The 20877-nt window shown below is 48.9% G+C and overlaps 2 protein-coding genes across 8 annotated transcripts in view; one reads left to right on the forward strand and one right to left on the reverse strand.

The window, feature by feature from the left end:
• The window catches only part of LOC140192344 (voltage-gated inwardly rectifying potassium channel KCNH6-like), a 65022-nt gene extending 63372 nt beyond the window's left edge, over positions 1–1650 (forward strand). For 5 of the 7 annotated variants that reach the window (XM_072249982.1, XM_072249981.1, XM_072249985.1 and 2 more), the window contains one exon: positions 1187–1650. In XM_072249982.1, the coding sequence (XP_072106083.1) occupies positions 1187–1414 (228 nt within the window). In that variant the 3' untranslated portion in view covers positions 1415–1650. The remainder of the gene's footprint in view (positions 1–1186) is intronic. The other 2 variants (XM_072249986.1, XM_072249988.1) reach the window with 1 other exon arrangement.
• Positions 1534–20870, reverse strand: LOC140192346 (diamine oxidase [copper-containing]-like; the record flags this gene model as incomplete). Its single annotated transcript, XM_072249989.1, has 4 exons — positions 1534–2407; positions 4032–4164; positions 7109–7397; positions 19523–20870. Coding segments are annotated over 4 exons (2037 nt in total), but the record flags the coding sequence as incomplete, so codon positions are not given.
• Positions 20871–20877: the final 7 nt, after the last annotated feature.

Consider the following 20877-nt stretch of genomic DNA (forward strand, 5'->3'; position numbering starts at 1 on the left):
GTCCCTCTGTACTGCCCTCAGCTCCTCCCTATTTCCATCTCTAAACGCCCTCTTTTTATTGTTCAGGATGTCCTTAATGTCCTTTGTCACTCATGGCTTGTTATTTGAATAACAAAGGACAGTTCTTGTCGGAACATTGCAGTCCACACAGAAGTTGACGTAATCAGTGATGTACTCTGTGAGCCCATCAATATCCTCTCCATGTGGCTCACAGAGTGCCTGCCAGTCTGTCACCTCAAAACAACCCTGGAGCGCCTCATAAGCCTCCTCCGACCATTTCCTCACTGTCCTCGAGGTTGCAGGTTTACTCTTCACCAGAGGCACGTAGCAGGGTTTTAGGTGCACCAGGTTGTGATCTGACCTTCCCAGTGGGGGGAGGGGAGAGGAGCTGTATGCTTCCTTAATGTTAGTGTACATCAAACCCAGAGTCCTCTCCCCTCTGGTTGTACAGCTCACATACTGCGTGGAGCTGGGCAGTGTTCTAGCCATGGTAACATGGTTGAAGTCACCCGAGATGGTAATGAGGGCACTCGGCAATCATGTTCCCAATTATTGACCTACCAATATCTCTTAGTAAACTATTTCTTTCCTCTTTCCCACCTGTTCCTGCACTGTTCACACATGTGTATCTTCACTCCCTTCCCCCAAGTCAGGGAAATTTATTGTGAGCAGTTCCATCCCCATCACTCGTCCTCATGATAACCACAGGTCACCGTTACCCCCTCACACTGCCTCCTGCCCGAGGCCAGCCCTCTATCCATGCGCCAACACAGCTGTTAGCCTATATCCTCACCTTGTGGTGGCACCTGGTCAAAAACCTTTGCAACTCCAGATACGAGGAAATTGGAAGCCCTTCCTTACCATTTTCCATCCATCTCTCCCCTTACACATTGATTGTGATATTTCCAGCAATGGATGTGGGAAGAGATTAGCCAGTAATTACGTCCTGTTGTTGAATCCTGGTGCCATGTGGACAGTTTGCAGATTCTTTCAATGATCATCAAGGTGGATTGGAAGATTTAACCAATGCATCCACTCCCTCTGTACTTACTTCACTTGGCCCAGTGGGCTGTAGGTACCTGGGCTGGGGGCTCCCACACCTCCAGGGATTGCGACAGGGCCGTCATGTGGGGTTACACTCTTCAGCCCATCTCTGCTGCCCTGACCCCTGCTCTCTGTGTTCCAGGGTGTTGCAGGGCAGACGTTGGCCCCTTTCTGTGACGGAGATCCGTGGGGGAACAACATGTCGGATGGGTGTGGCCCCCACCCCACCCAGCGTGAGGGGACAGGAGGCAGAGCACTGACTGTTGAAGACTCAGGACACCCTGGACGTCGGCAATCAATGCCCGAGCAGCGGGCAGTCCCCTGGAACATTCCGGAGCCCCGTAGGTTTACCTCTAATCCCGGCAGCTAATGGGCTGTGGGTGGGGAGAAGGGGGCGGTCTAGTGGGAGATGAGTGTTCCAGGGAGTCCCAACTGAGACGACAGCAGAAAAGGTTGTGCGGTAAATTTAACAACTTGCTGGCCTCCCACCTGAAGGCTGAGGAAACACTTCCTTTACTGTTGAATTGGAGATGAAATTACCGACTGCTGATGAACTTTGGAAGATGATTTAATTCTGTGTTTCAATACGAATAAATCCCAAGGTTTCAACCTCACCACTGATGGAGCAGAAACTGTTGGCACTCAGCAGATTAACCAGTCGCGGAGAGGCCACGTGATGGGAGAGTTGGATAAGAGTGGTGTGGGTGACTGGGGTGCTTGGGAGAGAGGGTCTAGTGTTTTGGTTTAGGGTGGTGTGTGAAGGGACGTGTGGAGGGCTGACTCTATTACGGGTGCTGGGGAATGGGTGTTGATGCAATTGTGGATGAGTGATTGTGGGTGACAGAGAGTATTGGTGCAGGGTGCTGTGGGTTGGTAAGGCCTGAGGAGGGGCAACTGTATCAGGATGTTGGAGCAAGGGGTTGTTTTGGTCTGTTGGGGTTTGGGCAGGGTGACTCTGTGAGGGTGTTGGGGGCAGTTGTTGGAGGGTGGCAGGACTTGAAGAGGGGTGACTGTGTGCAGGTGATGGAGGATGGTTTGGTAAGAACTCTGGGTGTCAATTACACTCCCAGTCCTGCCAGGCCATGGACAGTGCTCCTCATACCGGAAGGTAGGTGCCATTGTAGGTGAAAGGACGAGTGGCTGGACACTGGTGACTGGTAATCTCTGTCCACCTCTTGACATTTACACCGGACCCATCTGGCCGAACAATAACCACGTCCCGTGAGGCCACTGACGGGTCCTCCTGGAAGAAGTTGAAGGGGCGGAGGAGAAACCCCACAGCATTTCCTGGAGTGCTGGTGTTAGGAATGTCTTCAGCATGGGGGATGTGTAGGAAGCCGACTGTTACCCAGGCAACCAGATCCTGAAACAGGCAGAAGTGGAGACTCCATCAGTAACCCTGGGAATGACGGGGGGTGAGGAGTGAACGTTCTGGAAAACTCTCTGCTGGGAGCTGTCACACCTTAAGTACTGTGCACTCTCCCCCCACTGGAGTCAGTTCTGTGTCCTCCAGTCCTCATTTTTGGGTCTGTCCTTTGTCTCCCCACATTAACCTGGTGTGTCTCTCCTGTTATTAGGGGACATCTCTGCTCCCCATTACTGGAGCCCACTCTTCCTCTCCTCCGACCATTATAGAACATAGAACAATACAACACAGTACAGGATCTTTGGACCATGATGTTGTGCTGACTTTTTAACCTACGAAGGTCAATCTAACCATTCCCTCCCACTTAGCCGTTCACTTTTCCATCCATGTGCCTATCTGCTGTTATCCTCCTTCACTCCAAAGAGAAAAGTCCAGCTCACTCAGCCTATCCTCATGGCTTCTTAACCAACATATCAACTTACATGGCAACTTTGAGAGAACCCCAAGATCCCTCTGTTCCTCTGTACAGCAAAGAATTCTGCCATTAACCTTGTGCTCTGTCTTCAACTTTGACCTTTCTAATTGAAACACTTCACACTTCTCTGAATTGAACTCCATTTATAGCTGCAGCTGTACACCAATGTGCTGTTGTAACCCACGACAACCTTTCACACAATCCAAAACACCACTAATCTTTGTGTCATGTGCAAAAATAGTAACCCCCTCCCCCCACTTCTTCATCGAAATTGTTTATAAAATTTACAAAGAGCAGGGGGTCCCAGAATAAATTCTCGTGGAACATCCACTGGTTGCAGATCTCCAGGTAGAATGCACTCCCTCCACTATCACCCTCCGACTTCTGTGGGAAGGGCTGGAAGGCCAGTCCTGAATCCATGCAGCCAAGTTTCCCTGGATTCCGTGCCTTCTGACTTTCCAAACGAGCCTACTATGAGGGAATGTCAAACGGCTTACTAACATCCACATACACTACATCTGCTGCTCTGCCTTTGTTTTCAAATTGTTTTGTTACTTCCTTGAAGAATTCAATCAGGCTCGTGAAGCACGACCTGCCCCTCACAAAGACATGCTGACTGATGCTAATCACACTATGCTTTGCCAGAAGATCATAAATCCTGCCTCTCAGAATCCTCTCCAATCTATCGCAACTAATCACTGGTCTAAATTCCCAGGGTTATCCGGATTACCCCTCTTCAACAAAGAGGTAACATTTGCCACCCTCCAATCTTCTTGTACAACTCCTGTGGCCAGTGAGGACGCAAAGATCATCATCAAAGACAGGGCAATCTCTTCTCTTGCTTCCTGTAGTTACCTGGGGCATATCCCATCCAGCCCCATGGAACTTTTTCAAAAGTTTCAGCATATCATCTTTCTTAACATCGACATGTTCCAGCATATCAGCCTGTTTTATGATGACCTCACATTAGTCAATGTCCTCTCACTGATGAATACTGAAACTAAGTTAAGGCCTCCTCTACCTCCTCCAATTCCAGGCACATTTCCTCCTTTGTCCCTGGTCTCACTCTCATCAAACAGTGGGGACATTATGAGGAGACATTCGCCCTCCATCCCCTACCGTTCCCCTCCAACCCTGGATGCTTACCTGGTTGGTGATGTTCTCGTTGTTGTGAATGAATGTCTCGAAGCTGACACTGGGATCCCAGGGGTCGTTCTGCAGGTAGAGGCTACTGCTGCAACATTCATTCTCCTGGAATTTAGTGACAGCCAAGTGATACCTGGAACAGGGAAGTCATCACTGGAGCAGAGAGCAAGGGTGAGGGGGGAGCTTCTCATAGGGCATGGGAGAGGGACAGGGGGACGGGAGGGATGGCAAGAGAGGGTGAGGAGCTAATATGTGAGAAAGGGAGGAAGAGTGAGAGAGGGAGGAAGAACAATTACTCACAGGGTGTAAGAGAGGGTCATGGAGGGAGATGGAGAGCAGAGGGGACGGAGATGGGGTGGCCAGGACTGGAAATACTTGCAGTACGTGAGAGTGTGAGGTGTGTGAGAGACAGTGGGCGGGAAAGAGAGCGAGGGTGGGGGCAGGGGAAGCGAGAAGGGTGTGGGGAGGGATGGAAGGAGAGATGAAAAAATGAGTATTGACAGGGTATGAGGGAGGGAAAAGGGAGCAAACAAGATACGAGAGAGAGAAAGAGGTATGGCAGGAGGAGGGAAAGGAACATAATGTCTGAGAGCTGGAGGGAGAGAGAGTTTGAATAGGGTGAGGAGAGAAATGTGACAGAGAGAGGGAGAGTGTGAAGGAGACAGAAAGTGGGAGAGTGGGTGATATGAGGTGGGGTACCATGGTCCAGAAGGTGAGATCACATGGGATACAGGTGAGCAGCCAGTGCAATACAGAACTGCCTTGGTGGTTGTGGTCAGAGAGTATGGTGGAGGGTTGTTGTTCACACTGGACCAGGAGTGCGTCACAGGGACTGGTGCTGCTGCTGGCTCCACTGTTATCACATACAGTAATAACAATTTAGGTGAGAACGTAGGTAGCATGGTCAGTAAGTTTGTGGATTGCATAGAAGACTGGCAAAGGTTACAGTGGTTTATACAATAGATCATAACTAGGAGAAATTCTGCAGATGTTGAAAATCCAAAGCAACACACACAAGGTACTCAGCAGGTCAGGCAGCAACTATGGAGATTAATGCACAGTTGACGTTTTGGGGTGAGACCCTTTTTCAGAACTGGAAAGGAAGGGGGAAGATGCCAGAATAAAAAGGTTGGGGGTGGGAAGGAGGATTGCTTGATCAATTGCAGATATGGGGGGAGGAAATGGCAGAGGGAGTTTAATCCAGGCATGTGCGAGGTGATGCACTTTGGGAGATCGAATGTAAGTGGACAGTACACTGTTAATGGCAGGACCCCTGTTAGTGTTGATGTACAGAGGGATCTTGGGGTCCAAGTCCTTAGCTCCTTGAAAGTGTTAATAGGGTGGTGAAGAAGACGTAAGGCAGACCTGCCTTATTAGTTGAGGAACAAGAGTTCAAGAGTTGGAAAGCTATTTTGTAGCATTATAAAACTCCAGTTAGACTGCACCTGGAGTATTCATCTCTGGTTGCCTCCTTACGGGAAGGCTGTGGAGAGGGTGCAGGAGAGGCTTACCAGGATGCTACGTAGATCAGAGCGCATGAGCTACAACAAGGAGTTGGACAAACTTGGGCTGTTTTCTACGGAGCAGCGCAGGCCGAGGTTTATAAAATTATGTGAGGCAGAGACAGAGTAGACAGCCAATGTTCTTCTCCGCAGAGTAGAAGTGCTGAAAAGAAGAGGGCATGTATTTATGGTGAGAGGGGTAAGTTTGAAGAAAATGCTAGGGGCAAGATTTTTATTTTTAAAAACGGTGTAATGAGTGCCTAGGATGTGATGCACGGAGTGGTGGTAGATGCAAATATAGTAGAGGCACCTGGATAGGCACATGAATGTGCAGGGAATGGATGCATATTGACACTGTGTCGGTAGAAGTCATTAGGTGTCATTAGCTTTAATATTTTGGCACAACATTATGGGCTGAGGGACTGTACTATTCTATGTGATACAGAATGGAAACAGGTACTTTGGCCAACCTGGTCCATGCTGATCAAGGTTCCCATCTAATCTAGTCCCATTTCTGAACATTTCCTGTCAGTGTACCTGTGCGAGTGTCTTTTAAATGGAATTCTACCTGCATCTGGAAGCTCGTTCCACACCCCCACCACCGTCTGGGTGAAGAATGTGCTCTCAGGTTCCTTTTTTTAAATTTATTTTTTATTGATGTTCATCATCAAACAAACATTTCCATATGATGTACTTCAGATACTGTACATATATATCATATAATCATATTTGTCACAAGTCTCCACATAATAGTTATCTGAGGTATCCACTTATAGAAAGGAGAGGAAAGAAAGAACAATCGAAAGAAGAAAACTATGTACAGAGTAGGGAGTGATTTTTTTAACAACACATTCATTGACTTGTGAGAATAAAATCAGGCCTATGAGGTGTTATGTAGATAAACCATTTTTCCAGTATGAATCAAATTGTTCCAACTTATGATTAACAGATGCTGTTATCTTCTCCATTTTGGAAATAGCCATTGTAATTTCCATCCATACATTCAAAGTAGGGATCTCCTGAGATAACCATTTCCTGTTAAGGGTCCTTTTACCAGCCACCAGCAGTATATTCATTAAATATTTATCTCTTTTCAACCATTCTTGAGGTATATACCCAAAATATATGGTATTACTCTAAGGGTATTTCACATTTAAAGATGTCTTGTAGGGCATTATGTATCCCACTCCAATAGTCTTTGATAATGGGGCATTCCCAGAAAAGATGATAATGGTTCGCATTTTGATTTCCACAATTTCTCCAGCAAACAGGGAGGTTACTATCATAATGAGATTTCTGAGAGGGTGTAATAAAATATCTTATCAAGTTTTTCCACCCAAACTCCCTGCATTTCTGTGAACTGGTACACTTCAATTCCTTTTAGATCTTTTATCTCTCACTATTTTGTGTGCCCTTGATTTTTTGGTCAGTCTGGACTTGATGGGCAGAAGGGCGTGTTCCTTGACACCACACCCACACTCTGACCTGGACTGGAGGGTCCTCCCATTGATCTCAGGTTTATGAAGTGTCTGATGCCACACCTGGAATTTGCTCCTGATTGGACAGCGACCTTACCTTGCCCAGGTAATTGCCTTCTCCTCCTTCCAGTCCCGTGGCAGGACACGGTCAGCCTGAGAGTTGATCTGGATGCGATAAGCCCGCGGGTGATGCCACTTGTTCTGCTGTGTAGGGTTGTAGAAGACCAGATACCTGGGCAGCGGTTTGCGGAAAGCGAAGGCAGCTGACCGCTCACGTGCCCTCTGTACCCGGTCCATTCGAGACTGCACAATGTGGTCCCCTGGATTCCAAGGGCTGCTAATGTTCTCCAGCTTGACCTCCAATGTTTCAAAGCTGTTGTGGGTTCCTGTGGACCACAAGACCATAAGACATAGAAGCAGCATTAGGCCATTCAACTCAGAGTCTATTCTGCCATTTCATCATTTATTATCCCTCTCATTCTCCTGCCTTATTTCCATAAGCTTTGACACCTTAATAATCAAGAACCTAGCAAGCTCAGCTTTAAATATATCCAATGACTTGGCCCCCATAGCCATCTGTGGCAATGAATTCCACAGATTCACCATCTGGCTAAAGAAATTCCTCCTCTGTTCCAAGGGGATGTCCTTGTATTTTGAGGCTGTGGCCTCTGGTCCTCTGCTCTTCCCACTATAGGGAACATCCTCTCCACATACATTCTCAGTTTTACACGATATTCTAGTCCTCTCAAAATGAATGCTAAGACAGCATTTGCCTTCCTCACCACTGACTCAACCTATAAGTTAACCTTTAGGGGATCTTGCACAAGGACTCCCAAGACACTTTGCATCTCTGGTATCTAAATTTTCTCCCTTAGTCTACCCCTTTATTCCTTCTACCAAAGTGTACAGTATGACCATACACTTCCCTACAATGTACTTCATCTGAAACTTCTTTGCCTATTGTCATAATCTGTCTCAGTCCTTCCCTAGACTCCTTGCTTCTGCAACATTACCTGTCTCTCCATCTATCTATGTACCATCTGCAAATCTGGCCACAAAGTCATCAATTTTGTCATCCAAACTATTGACATATAATGTGAAAAGAAGCAGTCCCAATACTGACCCCTGTGGAACCTCACTAGTCACTGGCATCTAACTAGAAAAAGCCCCCTTTATTCATAATCTCTGTCTCCTGCCAGTTAGCCAGTCTTCTATCCATTCCTGTAATACCATGGGCTCTATCTTGTTAAGCTTATTTACGTGCAGCACCTTGTCAAAAGCCTTCTGAAAATCCAAGTAAACAACATCCACTGACTCTCTTTTGTCTACCTTGCCTGTCTGTTCCTCAAAGAATTTACAGATTTGTTCGGTAAAATTTGCCCTTAAGAAAACCTTGCCTTCAGGTGCCTCCAAGTATCCTGAAACCACATCCATAATAATGAACTCCAGTGTTTTTCCAAACACTGAAGTTAGGCTAACTGGGTTAGAATTTCAATTCTTCTGCCTCAATCCTTAAAGAGTCAAGTGACATTTGCAATTTTCCAGTTTTCCAGAACTATTCCAGTATCTAGTAATTGTTGAAATATCATTATTAATGCCTCCACAATCTTTTCAGTTACCTCTTTCAGAACCCTGGGGTGCAGACCATCTGGTCCAGGTGACTTACCTAACTTCAGAACTTTCAAATTTCCCACACCTTCTCCTTAATAATAGCAGCTACACTCACTTATATCCCGTGACACTCTAAGTTCTGACACACTGCTGATGTCTTCCACTGTAGAAGACCGATGGAAAAATACTGATTAATTTCATCCACCGTTTCCTTGACCCACATTACTCTCTCTCGAGCATCTTTTTCCAGTGGTCCGATCTCCACTCTTGCCTCTTTTACTCTTATACTGTACATCTGAAAGAAAACTTCTGGTGTCCTCTTTTATATTATTGGCTAGCCTATATAACAGCATATAACCATTACAGCACAGAAACAGGCCATCTCGGCCCTTCTAGTCCGTGCTGAATTTTTACTCTCACCTAGTCCCACTGACCTGCACTCAGCCCATAACCCTCCATTCCTTTCCTGTCCATATATCTATCCAATTTAACTTTAAATGACAACATCGAACCTGCCTCAACCACTTCTGCTGGAAGCTCGTTCAACACAGCTACCACTCTCTGAGTAAAGAAGTTCCCCCTCATGTTACCCCTAAACTTTTGCCCTTTAACTCTCAACTCATGTCCTCTTGTTTGAATCTTCCCCACTCTCAATGGAAAAAGCCTATCCATGTCAACTCTATCAATTCCCCTTATAATTTTAAATACCTCTATCAAGTCCGCCCTCAACCTTCTACGCTGCAAAGAATAAAGACCTAACTTGTTCAACCTCTCTCTGTAATTTAGGAGATTAAACCCAGGTAACATTCTAGTAAATCTTCTCTGTACACTCTCAATTTTGTTGACATCTTTCCTATAATTTGGTGACCAGAACTGTACACAATACTCCAAATTTGGCCTTACCAATGCCTTGTACAATTTCAACATTACATCCCCACTCCTCTACTCAATGCTCTGATTTATAAAGGCCAGCATACCGAAAGCTTTCTTCACCACCCTATCCACATGAGATTCCACCTTCAGTGAACTATGCGCCATTATTCCTAGATCCCTCTGTTCTACAGCATTCTTCAATGCCCTACCATTTACCATGTATGTCCTATTTTGATTAGTCCTACCAAAATGTAGCACCTCACATTTATCAGCATTAAACTCCATCTGCCATCTTTCAGCCCACTCTTTTAACTGGCCTAAATCTCTCTGCAAGCTTTGAAAACCTACTTCATTATCCACAACCCCACCTATTTTAGTATCATCTGCATACTTACTAATCTAATTTACCACCCCATCATCCAGATCATTAATATATATGACAAATAACATTGGACCCAGTACAGATCCCTGAGGCACACTGCTACACACCGTCCTCCAATCTGACACACAGTTATCCCCCACTACTCTCTGGCATCTCCCATCCAGCCACTGCTGAATCCATTTTACTACTTCAATATTAATACCTAACGATTGAACCTTCCTAACTAACCTTCTGTGTGGAACCTTGTCAAAGGCCTTACTGAAGTTCATATGGACAACATCCACCGCTTTACCCTTGTCAACTTTCCTAGTAACCTCTTCAAAAAATTCAATAAGATTTGTCAAACATGACCTTCCATGCACAAATCCATGTTGACTGTTCCTAATCAGACCCTGTCTATCCAGATAATTATACATACCATCTCTAAGAATACTTTCCATCAACTTTACCCACCACTGACGCCAAACTCACAGGCTGATAATTGCTAGGTTTACTCTTAGAACCCTTTTTAAACAATGGAACAACATGAGCAATACACTAATCCTCCGGCACCATCCCTGTTTCTAATGACATTTGAAATATTTCCGTCAGAGCCCCTGCTATTTCCACACTAACTTCCCTCAAGGTCCTAGGGAATATCCTGTCAGAACCTGGAGACTTATCCACATTTATATTCCTTAAAAGCGCCAGTACTTCCTCTTCTTTAATCGTCATAGTTTCCATAATTACCCGACTTGTTTCCCTTACCTTACACAATTCAATATCCTTCTCCTTAGTGAATACTGAAGAAAAGAAATTGTTCAAAATCTCCCCCATCTCTTTTGGCTCCGCACATAGCCGTCCACTGTGATTCTCTAAGGGACCAATTTTATCCCTCACAATCTTTTTGCTATTAATATAACTGTAGAAACCCTTTGGATTTATTTTCACCTTACTTGCCAAAGCAACCTCATATCTTCTTTTAGCTTTTCTAATTCCTTAAGATTCTTTTTACATTCTTTATATTCCTCGAGCACCTCATTTACTCCAAGCTGCCTATACTTATTGTAGATCGCTCTCTTTTTCCGAACCAAGTTTCCAATATCCCTTGAAAACCATGGCTGTCTCAAACCTTTAACCTTTCCTTTCAACCTAACAGGAACATAAAGATTCTGTACCCTCAAAATTTCACCTTTAAATGACCTCCATTTCTCTGTTACATCCTTCCCATAAAACAAATTGTCCTAATCCACTCCTTCCAAATCCTTTCGCATCTCCTCGAAGTTAGCCTTTCTCCAATCAAAAACCTCAACCCTGGGTCCAGTCCCATCCTTCTCCATAATTATATTGAAACTAATGGCATTGTGATCACTGGACCCGAAGTGCTCCCCAACACATACCTCCGTCACCTGACCTAACTCATTCCCTAACAGGAGGTCCAACACTGCCCCTTCTCTAGTTGGTACCTCTATGTATTGCTGCTAAGAACCATCTTGCACATATTTTACAAACTCCCAACCATCCAGCCCTTTTACAGAATGGGTTTCCCAGTCTATGTGTGGAAAATTAAAATCTCTCACAATCACAGCCTTGTGCTTACTACAATTATCTGTTATCTCCTTACAAATTTGCTCCTCCAATTCTCGCTCCCCATTAGGTGGTCTATAATACACCTCTATAAGCGTTACTACACCTTTCCCATTCCTCAATTCCACCCAAATAGCCTCCCTAGACAAGTCCTCTAATCTATCCTGCCAAAGCACCGCTGTAATATTTTCTCTGACAAGCAATGCAACACCTCCCCTCTTGCCCTTCTAATTCTATCACACCTGAAGCAACAAAATCCAGGAATATTTAGTTGCCAATCACACCCCTCCTGCAGCCATGTTTCACTAATAGCTACATCATCATATTTCCAGGTATCAATCCATGCTCTAAGCTCATCCACCTTTCTTACAATGCTCCTAGCATTAAAATAGATGCATTTAAGAAACTCTCCACCTCTTACTCTCTGTGTATCCCTAATGGTGCAAACAACTTCGTTATCTTTTTCTTCCTTCTCCCCTACATCTTCGGTGTGAGGGTTCCCGTTCTCTATCCGCTGCCTATCCTCCCTCTACACTGTCTACTAGCTTTCTCTATTTGTGAACTAACCTCCTCTCCCCGCGTCTCTTCAATTTGATTCCCACCCCCAAACCATTCTAGTTTAAAGTCTCCCCAGTAGCCTTCGCAAATCTCCCCGCCAGGATATTGGTCCCCCTAGGATTCAAGTGCAACCCATCCTTTTTGTACAGGTCACACCTGTGCCAAAAGAGGTCCCAATGATCCAGAAACTTGAATCCCTATCCCCTACTCCAGTCTCTCAGCCACGCATTTATCCTCCACCTCATTCCATTCCTCACTGTCGCGTGGCACAGGCAGTAATCCCAAGATTACTACCTTTGCGTTCCTTCTTCTCAACTCCCTTCCTAACTCCCTATATTCTCCTTTCAGGACCTCTTCCCTTTTCCTACCTATGTAATTGGTAACTATACGTACCACGACCTCTGGCTCCTCATCCTCCCACTTCAGGATATCTTGGATGCGATCAGAAACTTCCTGGACCCTGGCACCAGGGAGGCAAACTACCATCCGGGTCTCCTGACTGCATCCACAGAATCGCCTATCTGACCTCCTAACTATCGAGTCCCCTATTACTACTGCCCTCCTCTTCCTTTCCCTACCCTTCTGAGCTACAGGGCCGGACTCTGTGCCAGAGGCACGGCCGCTGTTCCTTCCCCCAGGTAAAATATCCTCCCCAACAGTACTCAAACAGGAGTACTTATTGTCAAGGGGCATAGCCACTGGGGTACTCTCTAGTACCTGACTCTTCCCCTTCCCCCTCCTAACCATGACCCACTTGTCTGCCTCCGGTGACCACCTACCTGTAACTCCTCTCTATCAACTCCTCACTCTCCCTAACCAGACAAAGGTCATCGAGCTGCAGCTCCAGCTCCCTAACGCGGTCCCTTAGGAGCTGGAGCTCGGATCGCCTGGCGCAGATGTGGACATCTGGGAGGCTAGGAGATTCCAGGACCTCCCACATCTGACACTGAGAACAACAAGCTGCCCTCACACTCATATTTCCCCCTTTCCTCAAATAACAGGGAAAATTGAAGAAAACAGCCTACCTTTATATTTCATCTTTTCTCTCATTATGGTTTTTTTAGTTGCCTTCTGTTAGTTTTTAAAAGCCTCCCAAATCCTCCAACTTCCACCAATTTTTGCCATATTATATGTCTGCATTTTTTCTTCTGTGCTGTTGTTGACTTCCCTTGTCAGCTACAGTTGCCTTATCCTCCTCTTAAAATATTTCTTCATCTTTGAGATGTATCTATCCTGCACCTTCTGAATTGCTCCTGCAAGCTCCAGCCACTGCTGTTCTGCGGTCATCCCTGCACGTGCCCCGTTCCAATCAACTTTGGGCAGCATCTCATGCCTCTGTAATTCCCTTTACTCCACTGGAAAACTGATACATCTTACTTTATCTTGACCCTCTCAAACTGCAGGGCGAAATTGATAATATTTTGATGACTATCTCCTAAGGGTTTATTTACCTTAGGCTCTCTAATCAGATCTTGTTCAATACACAACACCCAATCCAGAATTGCCTTTTCCTGACTGGGCTCAACCACAAGCTGCTCTAAAAAGCCATCTTGTAGCTATTCTACAAATTCCCTCTCTAGGGATCCAGCATCACCCTGATTTTCCAAATTTAACTGGGCTTCTGGGAGGATCTGGGACCCAGCGCAATGCCAAGGAAGTGGGAATCTAGATCACCAGGGTTGTGAGGGGCTCCCCAAAACAAATACAGCCCCCCAAATGCTCATCAAATCCCATAAAATGCCTTAAACCTCCAACAGCCTGCAAAAAGGATAATAAGGTCCCAATCAGTGAGCAGGGTGGCAGGGGCTGTGCCGAGGGAGTGTCACACTGTTGGAGGGGCGGTACTGAGGGAGAGTCACACTGTTGGAGTGGTGTACTGAGGGAGAGTCACACTGTTGGAGGGGTAGTACTGAGCGAGTGTCACACTGTTGGAGGGGTGTAACTGAGGGAGAGTCACACTGTTGGGTGTACTGAGGGAGCGTCACACTGGGGTGGTACTGAGGGAGAGTCACACTGTTGGAAGGGTGTAACTGAGGGAGAGTCACACTGTTGGAGTGGTGGTACTGAGGGAGAGTCACATTGCGGGAGGGGGGAACTGAGGGAGAGTCACACTGTTGGAGGGGCGGTACTGAGCAAGTGTCACACTGTTGGAGGAGTGTAACTAAGGGAGAGTCACACTGTTGGGTGTACTGAGGGAGCGTCACACTGGGGTGGTACTGAGGGAGAGTCACACTGTTGGAGTGGTGGTACTGAGGGAGAGTCACATTGCGGGAGGGGGGAACTGAGGGAGAGTCACACTGTTGGAGTGGTGTACTGAGGGAGAGTCACACTGTTGGAGTGGTGGTACTGAGGGAGAGTCACACTGTTAGAATAGTGGTACTGAGGGAGAGTCACACTGTTGGAGGTACGGTACTGAGGGAGAGTCACACTGTTGGAGGGGTGTAAGAGGGAGAGTCACACTGTTGGAGGGGTGTAACTGAGGGAGAGTCACACTGTTGGAGTGGTGTACTGAGGGAGAGTCACACTGTTGGAGGGACGGTACTGAGGGAGAGTCACACTGTTGGAGTGGTGTACTGAGGGAGAGTCACACTGTTGGAGGGTGTAACTGAGGGAGAGTCACACTGTTGGAGTGGTGGTACTGAGGGAGAGTCACACTGTTGGAGGGACGGTACTGAGAGAGAGTCACAGTGTTGGAGTGGTGTACTGAGGGAGTGTCACACTGTTGGAGGGGTGTACTGAGGGAGTGTCACAGTGTTGGAGTGGTGGTACTGAGGGAGAGTCACATTGCGGGAGGGGGGAACTGAGGGAGAGTCACATTGCGGGGGGGGGAACTGAGGGAGAGTCACACTGTTGGAGTGGTGTACTGAGGGAGAGTCACACTGTTGGAGGGGTGTAACTGAGGGAGAGTCACACTGTTGGAGTGGTGGTACTGAGGGAGAGTCACACTGTTGGAGGTACGGTACTGAGGGAGAGTCACACCGTTGGAGGGGTGTAACTGAGGGAGAGTCACACTGTTGGAGTGGTGGTACTGAGGGAGAGTCACACTGTTGGAGGGACGGTACTGAGGGAGAGTCACACTGTTGGACGGGTGTAAGAGGGAGAGTCACACTGTTGGAGGGGGGAACTGAGGGAGAGTCACACTGTTGGAGGGGTGTAACTGAGGAACAGTCACACTGTTGGAGTGGTGTACTGAGGGAGAGTCACACTGTTGGAGGGGCGGTACTGAGGGAGAGTCACACTGTTGGGTGTACTGAGGGAGCGTCACACTGGGGTGGTACTGAGGGAGAGTCACACTGTTGGAGGGGTGTAACTGAGGGAGAGTCACACTGTTGGAGTGGTGGTACTGAGGGAGAGTCACATTGCGGGAGGGGGAAACTGAGGGAGAGTCACACTGTTGGAGTGGTGTACTGAGGGAGAGTCACACTGTTGGAGGGGTGTAACTGAGGGAGAGTCACACTGTTGGGTGTACTGAGGGAGCGTCACACTGGGGTGGTACTGAGGGAGAGTCACACTGTTGGAGGGGTGTAACTGAGGGAGAGTCACATTGTTGGAGTGGTGGTACTGAGGGAGAGTCACATTGCGGGAGGGGGAAACTGAGGGAGAGTCACACTGTTGGAGTGGTGGTACTGAGGGAGAGTCACACTGTTAGAGTAGTGGTACTGAGGGAGAGTCACACTGTTGGGTGTACTGAGGGAGCGTCACACTGGGGTGGTACTGAGGGAGAGTCACACTGTTGGAGGGGTGTAACTGAGGGAGAGTCACACTGTTGGAGTGGTGGTACTGAGGGAGAGTCACACTGTTAGAGTAGTGGTACTGAGGGAGAGTCACACTGTTGGAGGTACGGTACTGAGGGAGAGTCACACTGTTGGAGGGGTGTAAGAGGGAGAGTCACACTGTTGGAGGGGTGTAATTGAGGGAGAGTCACACTGTTGGAGGGGTGTAACTGAGGAAGAGTCACACTGTTGGAGTGGTGTACTGAGGGAGAGTCACACTGTTGGAAGGACGGTACTGAGGGAGAGTCACACTGTTGGAGTGGTGTACTGAGGGAGAGTCACACTGTTGGAGGGTGTAACTGAGGGAGAGTCACACTGTTGGAGTGGTGGTACTGAGGGAGAGTCACACTGTTGGAAGGACGGTACTGAGAGAGAGTCACAGTGTTGGAGTGGTGTACTGAGGGAGTGTCACACTGTTGGAGGGGTGTACTGAGGGAGTGTCACAGTGTTGGAGTGGTGGTACTGAGGGAGAGTCACATTGCGGGAGGGGGGAACTGAGGGAGAGTCACATTGCGGCGGGGGAACTGAGGGAGAGTCACACTGTTGGAGTGGTGTACTGAGGGAGAGTCACACTGTTGGAGGGGTGTAACTGAGGGAGAGTCACACTGTTGGAGTGGTGGTACTGAGGGAGAGTCACACTGTTGGAGGTACGGTACTGAGGGAGAGTCACACTGTTGGACGGGTGTAAGAGGGAGAGTCACACTGTTGGAGGGGGGAACTGAGGGAGAGTCACACTGTTGGAGGGGTGTAACTGAGGAACAGTCACACTGTTGGAGTGGTGTACTGAGGGAGAGTCACACTGTTGGAGGGGCGGTACTAAGGGAGAGTCACACTGTTGGAGTGGTGTACTGAGGGAGAGTCACACAGTTGGAGGGTGTAACTGAGGGAGAGTCACACTGTTGGAGGGGTGGTACTGAGCAAGTGTCACACTGTTGGAGGGGTGTAACTGAGGGAGAGTCACACTGTTGGGTGTACTGAGGGAGCGTCACACTGGGGTGGTACTGAGAGAGAGTCACACTGTTGGAGGGGTGTAACTGAGGGAGAATCACACTGTTGGAGTGGTGGTACTGAGGGAGAGTCACACTGTTGGAGGTACGGTACTGAGGGAGAGTCACACTGTTGGAGGGGTGTAAGAGGGAGAGTCACACTGTTGGAGGGGGGAACTGAGGGAGAGTCACACTGTTGGAGGGGTGTAACTGAGGGAGAGTCACACTGTTGGAGTGTTGGTACTGAGGGAGAGTCACACTGTTGGAGGGACGGTACTGAGAGAGAGTCACAGTGTTGGAGTGGTGTACTGAGGGAGTGTCACACTGTTGGAGGGGTGTACTGAGGGAGTGTCACAGTGTTGGAGTTGTGTACTGAGGGAGAGTCACACTGTTGGAGGGGTATACTGAGGGTGAGTCGCACTGTTGGAGTGGTGTATTGAGGGAGAGTCATACTGTTGGAAGGGTGTACTGAGGGAGAGTCACAGTGTTGGTGGGGTGGTACTGAGGGAGTGTCACACTGTTGGAGTGGTGGTACTGAGGGAGTGTCACACTGTTGGAGGGGTGTAACTGAGGGAGAGTCACACTGTTGGAGTGGTGGTACTGAGGGAGAGTCACACTGTTAGAGTAGTGGTACTGAGGGAGAGTCACACTGTTGGAGGTACGGTACTGAGGGAGAGTCACACTGTTGGAGGGGTGTAAGAGGGAGAGTCACACTGTTGGAGGGGTGTAATTGAGGGAGAGTCACACTGTTGGAGGGGTGTAACTGAGGAAGAGTCACACTGTTGGAGTGGTGTACTGAGGGAGAGTCACACTGTTGGAAGGACGGTACTGAGGGAGAGTCACACTGTTGGAGTGGTGTACTGAGGGAGAGTCACACTGTTGGAGGGTGTAACTGAGGGAGAGTCACACTGTTGGAGTGGTGGTACTGAGGGAGAGTCACACTGTTGGAAGGACGGTACTGAGAGAGAGTCACAGTGTTGGAGTGGTGTACTGAGGGAGTGTCACACTGTTGGAGGGGTGTACTGAGGGAGTGTCACAGTGTTGGAGTGGTGGTACTGAGGGAGAGTCACATTGCGGGAGGGGGGAACTGAGGGAGAGTCACATTGCGGCGGGGGAACTGAGGGAGAGTCACACTGTTGGAGTGGTGTACTGAGGGAGAGTCACACTGTTGGAGGGGTGTAACTGAGGGAGAGTCACACTGTTGGAGTGGTGGTACTGAGGGAGAGTCACACTGTTGGAGGTACGGTACTGAGGGAGAGTCACACTGTTGGACGGGTGTAAGAGGGAGAGTCACACTGTTGGAGGGGGGAACTGAGGGAGAGTCACACTGTTGGAGGGGTGTAACTGAGGAACAGTCACACTGTTGGAGTGGTGTACTGAGGGAGAGTCACACTGTTGGAGGGGCGGTACTAAGGGAGAGTCACACTGTTGGAGTGGTGTACTGAGGGAGAGTCACACTGTTGGAGGGTGTAACTGAGGGAGAGTCACACTGTTGGAGGGGTGGTACTGAGCAAGTGTCACACTGTTGGAGGGGTGTAACTGAGGGAGAGTCACACTGTTGGGTGTACTGAGGGAGCGTCACACTGGGGTGGTACTGAGAGAGAGTCACACTGTTGGAGGGGTGTAACTGAGGGAGAATCACACTGTTGGAGTGGTGGTACTGAGGGAGAGTCACACTGTTGGAGGTACGGTACTGAGGGAGAGTCACACTGTTGGAGGGGTGTAAGAGGGAGAGTCACACTGTTGGAGGGGGGAACTGAGGGAGAGTCACACTGTTGGAGGGGTGTAACTGAGGGAGAGTCACACTGTTGGAGTGTTGGTACTGAGGGAGAGTCACACTGTTGGAGGGACGGTACTGAGAGAGAGTCACAGTGTTGGAGTGGTGTACTGAGGGAGTGTCACACTGTTGGAGGGGTGTACTGAGGGAGTGTCACAGTGTTGGAGTTGTGTACTGAGGGAGAGTCACACTGTTGGAGGGGTATACTGAGGGTGAGTCGCACTGTTGGAGTGGTGTATTGAGGGAGAGTCATACTGTTGGAAGGGTGTACTGAGGGAGAGTCACAGTGTTGGTGGGGTGGTACTGAGGGAGTGTCACACTGTTGGAGTGGTGGTACTGAGGGAGTGTCACACTGTTGGAGTGGTTGTACTGAGGGAGAGTCACACTGTTGGAGTGGTGTACTGAGGGAGAGTCACACTGTTGGAGTGGTGGTACTGAGGGAGTGTCACACTGTTGGATGGGCGGTATTTGGAAACTGTTGCATCCACTCCTGGATCAGTGAACTGCTGGGCTCGTCCTCATGGTGTGTGGGGTATCGATAGACAATCACTGGTCACGGGTGCTGGGACAGGCTCCTTCCCAGGGGCGGTGTCTCTCACCAGCTCGTCCCCATGACTCAGTTCCAGTTCCAAGTAGCAGTACAGTTCCTGGAGCCAGTGCGATTGAGCAGAAACCACAGTGCACAGGGATCACGGGCCGCTGGGCTCTGGGCTGGAGGAGGGGTAAACTCAGGAAATGAACTGTATGGAGAATGTGTAGGGTTGGGGGCTTAGGGGCAGTTGAGGCATTATTGGTGTGGGGATTGTTTGGGAGTGCTGCCACAGAGACATCTCAGACAGGGAGGACTGGGCCTGAGTTGAATGATGTGGGGAAGGGCACATATGGGGCAGGAAAGTGTTTGTGGGTGAGAGATGTGTGGGAAGGTGTCTTTGGAGGACAAAGTGTATGGGGGTGAGTGATGAGGGGTGTGCTGGTGCCCACCCACCTGCCACATCCAGGTCCACTCTGTAGTGTATCAGGTGGGTGTGCAGGTTGCCCAGCAGATGCTGCTGGACCCTGTTGCCATAGTTGAGCCCCTCAGGAGTGAAGAAGGAGGAGTGGATGTAGCCCGTGGCGTGGACCTTGACCTCCAGCACCCCGTTCTGATGGAAGACGAAGTCCCAGATATAGTCGTAGTTGAAGACAGTGGACGTGGTTCTCAGCAGCAGTACCTGACCCTCCACTCCAGCGTAGAAGTTGTAGCCTCCGTTATAGTTATTGTTGAAATGCCTGCGGAGGGGGATCCCAGTGGGAAACTCGAATATGCACAAGGCGTTCCTGTAGCGTACAGGTTGGTCACTGTCGAAGAAATGGTAGGTGTCCATGTAGGTGGCGAATTCCGGGCAGTCGATGCCCTTTGCCAGTTCGTATCCCATCACCCCCATTCCCCAGCCTGCATCCATGTACTTGGTCTGCATGGTGGCAGGGCTGTGGCCGGAGTAGAAGGCAACAGCTTCCTGCGGGCTGATCTCATAGGCGATGGGCTCACCATTGAACTGGATGTCGAAGAGCTGGATGCCCGTGAATGAGCGGACTCGGAAGGCAAAGCTCCAGCCTCCGTAAAGGACTGAGTTCCCCTTCACCCAGTACCTTTGGCCGTGTGGCTGCCAGGCCTGGGGGCCACGGGTACTGGTTTCGGTTTGAAAGTGTCCGCGAGGACGGTAGGAGGAGAAGAGGTTCTCCTTGTGGAGTTCCGGCAGTTTGACTGTAGCCACCAGTCCTCTGTTGTACTTCTCCACCAATTGTTCCATGCTGTCAAAGTACTGGCCATTGTACCAGACCTTCTCCACGGCCCAGAGCCTGGGGTCAGTACTCTTGTGGTTGAGCAGGATCTCCAAGCCAATCGGGTGGATGAAGAAAGCGTCCACATCTCGCTGGATAATGAACCAGGACTTTCTGTCCCCTGACCTCTCCCCTCTGGGGGCCACGTCGGTAAAGGTCAGGCAGAGGTCAGTGCAGTTGTGGAACCAGGCGCCACTGATCTCCCTCAGCAGTGGGGTGGCCACCTTGGTAACCTGGGCCAGTTTCCTGTACAGGAGCTCGTACTCGACCAATGTGGTGGGTCGGGATGAGAACTTGATGGAGCTGCTGCCCTTTGGCCTGGCAGGGTGGTGATACCGGGGCAGAGGCAGTGGTCCCACCACGTACTCAGTGACTCTGGGGACTGGCTCGGCACCAAAGGAGACCACCACCCTGGCCTCGCGTTTTGGGGGACAGATGTATCCCTGCAGGAAATGGAGCACCTGCTGCTTTTTGGGGGGCTGCAGCTCGATGAGGAAGATGTAGTTTTTCCTGAGCGTC

The sequence above is a fragment of the Mobula birostris genome, unplaced genomic scaffold (assembly GCF_030028105.1).
Source record: "Mobula birostris isolate sMobBir1 unplaced genomic scaffold, sMobBir1.hap1 scaffold_1166, whole genome shotgun sequence".
In the NCBI taxonomy this organism is placed as follows: Eukaryota; Metazoa; Chordata; class Chondrichthyes; order Myliobatiformes; family Myliobatidae; genus Mobula; species Mobula birostris.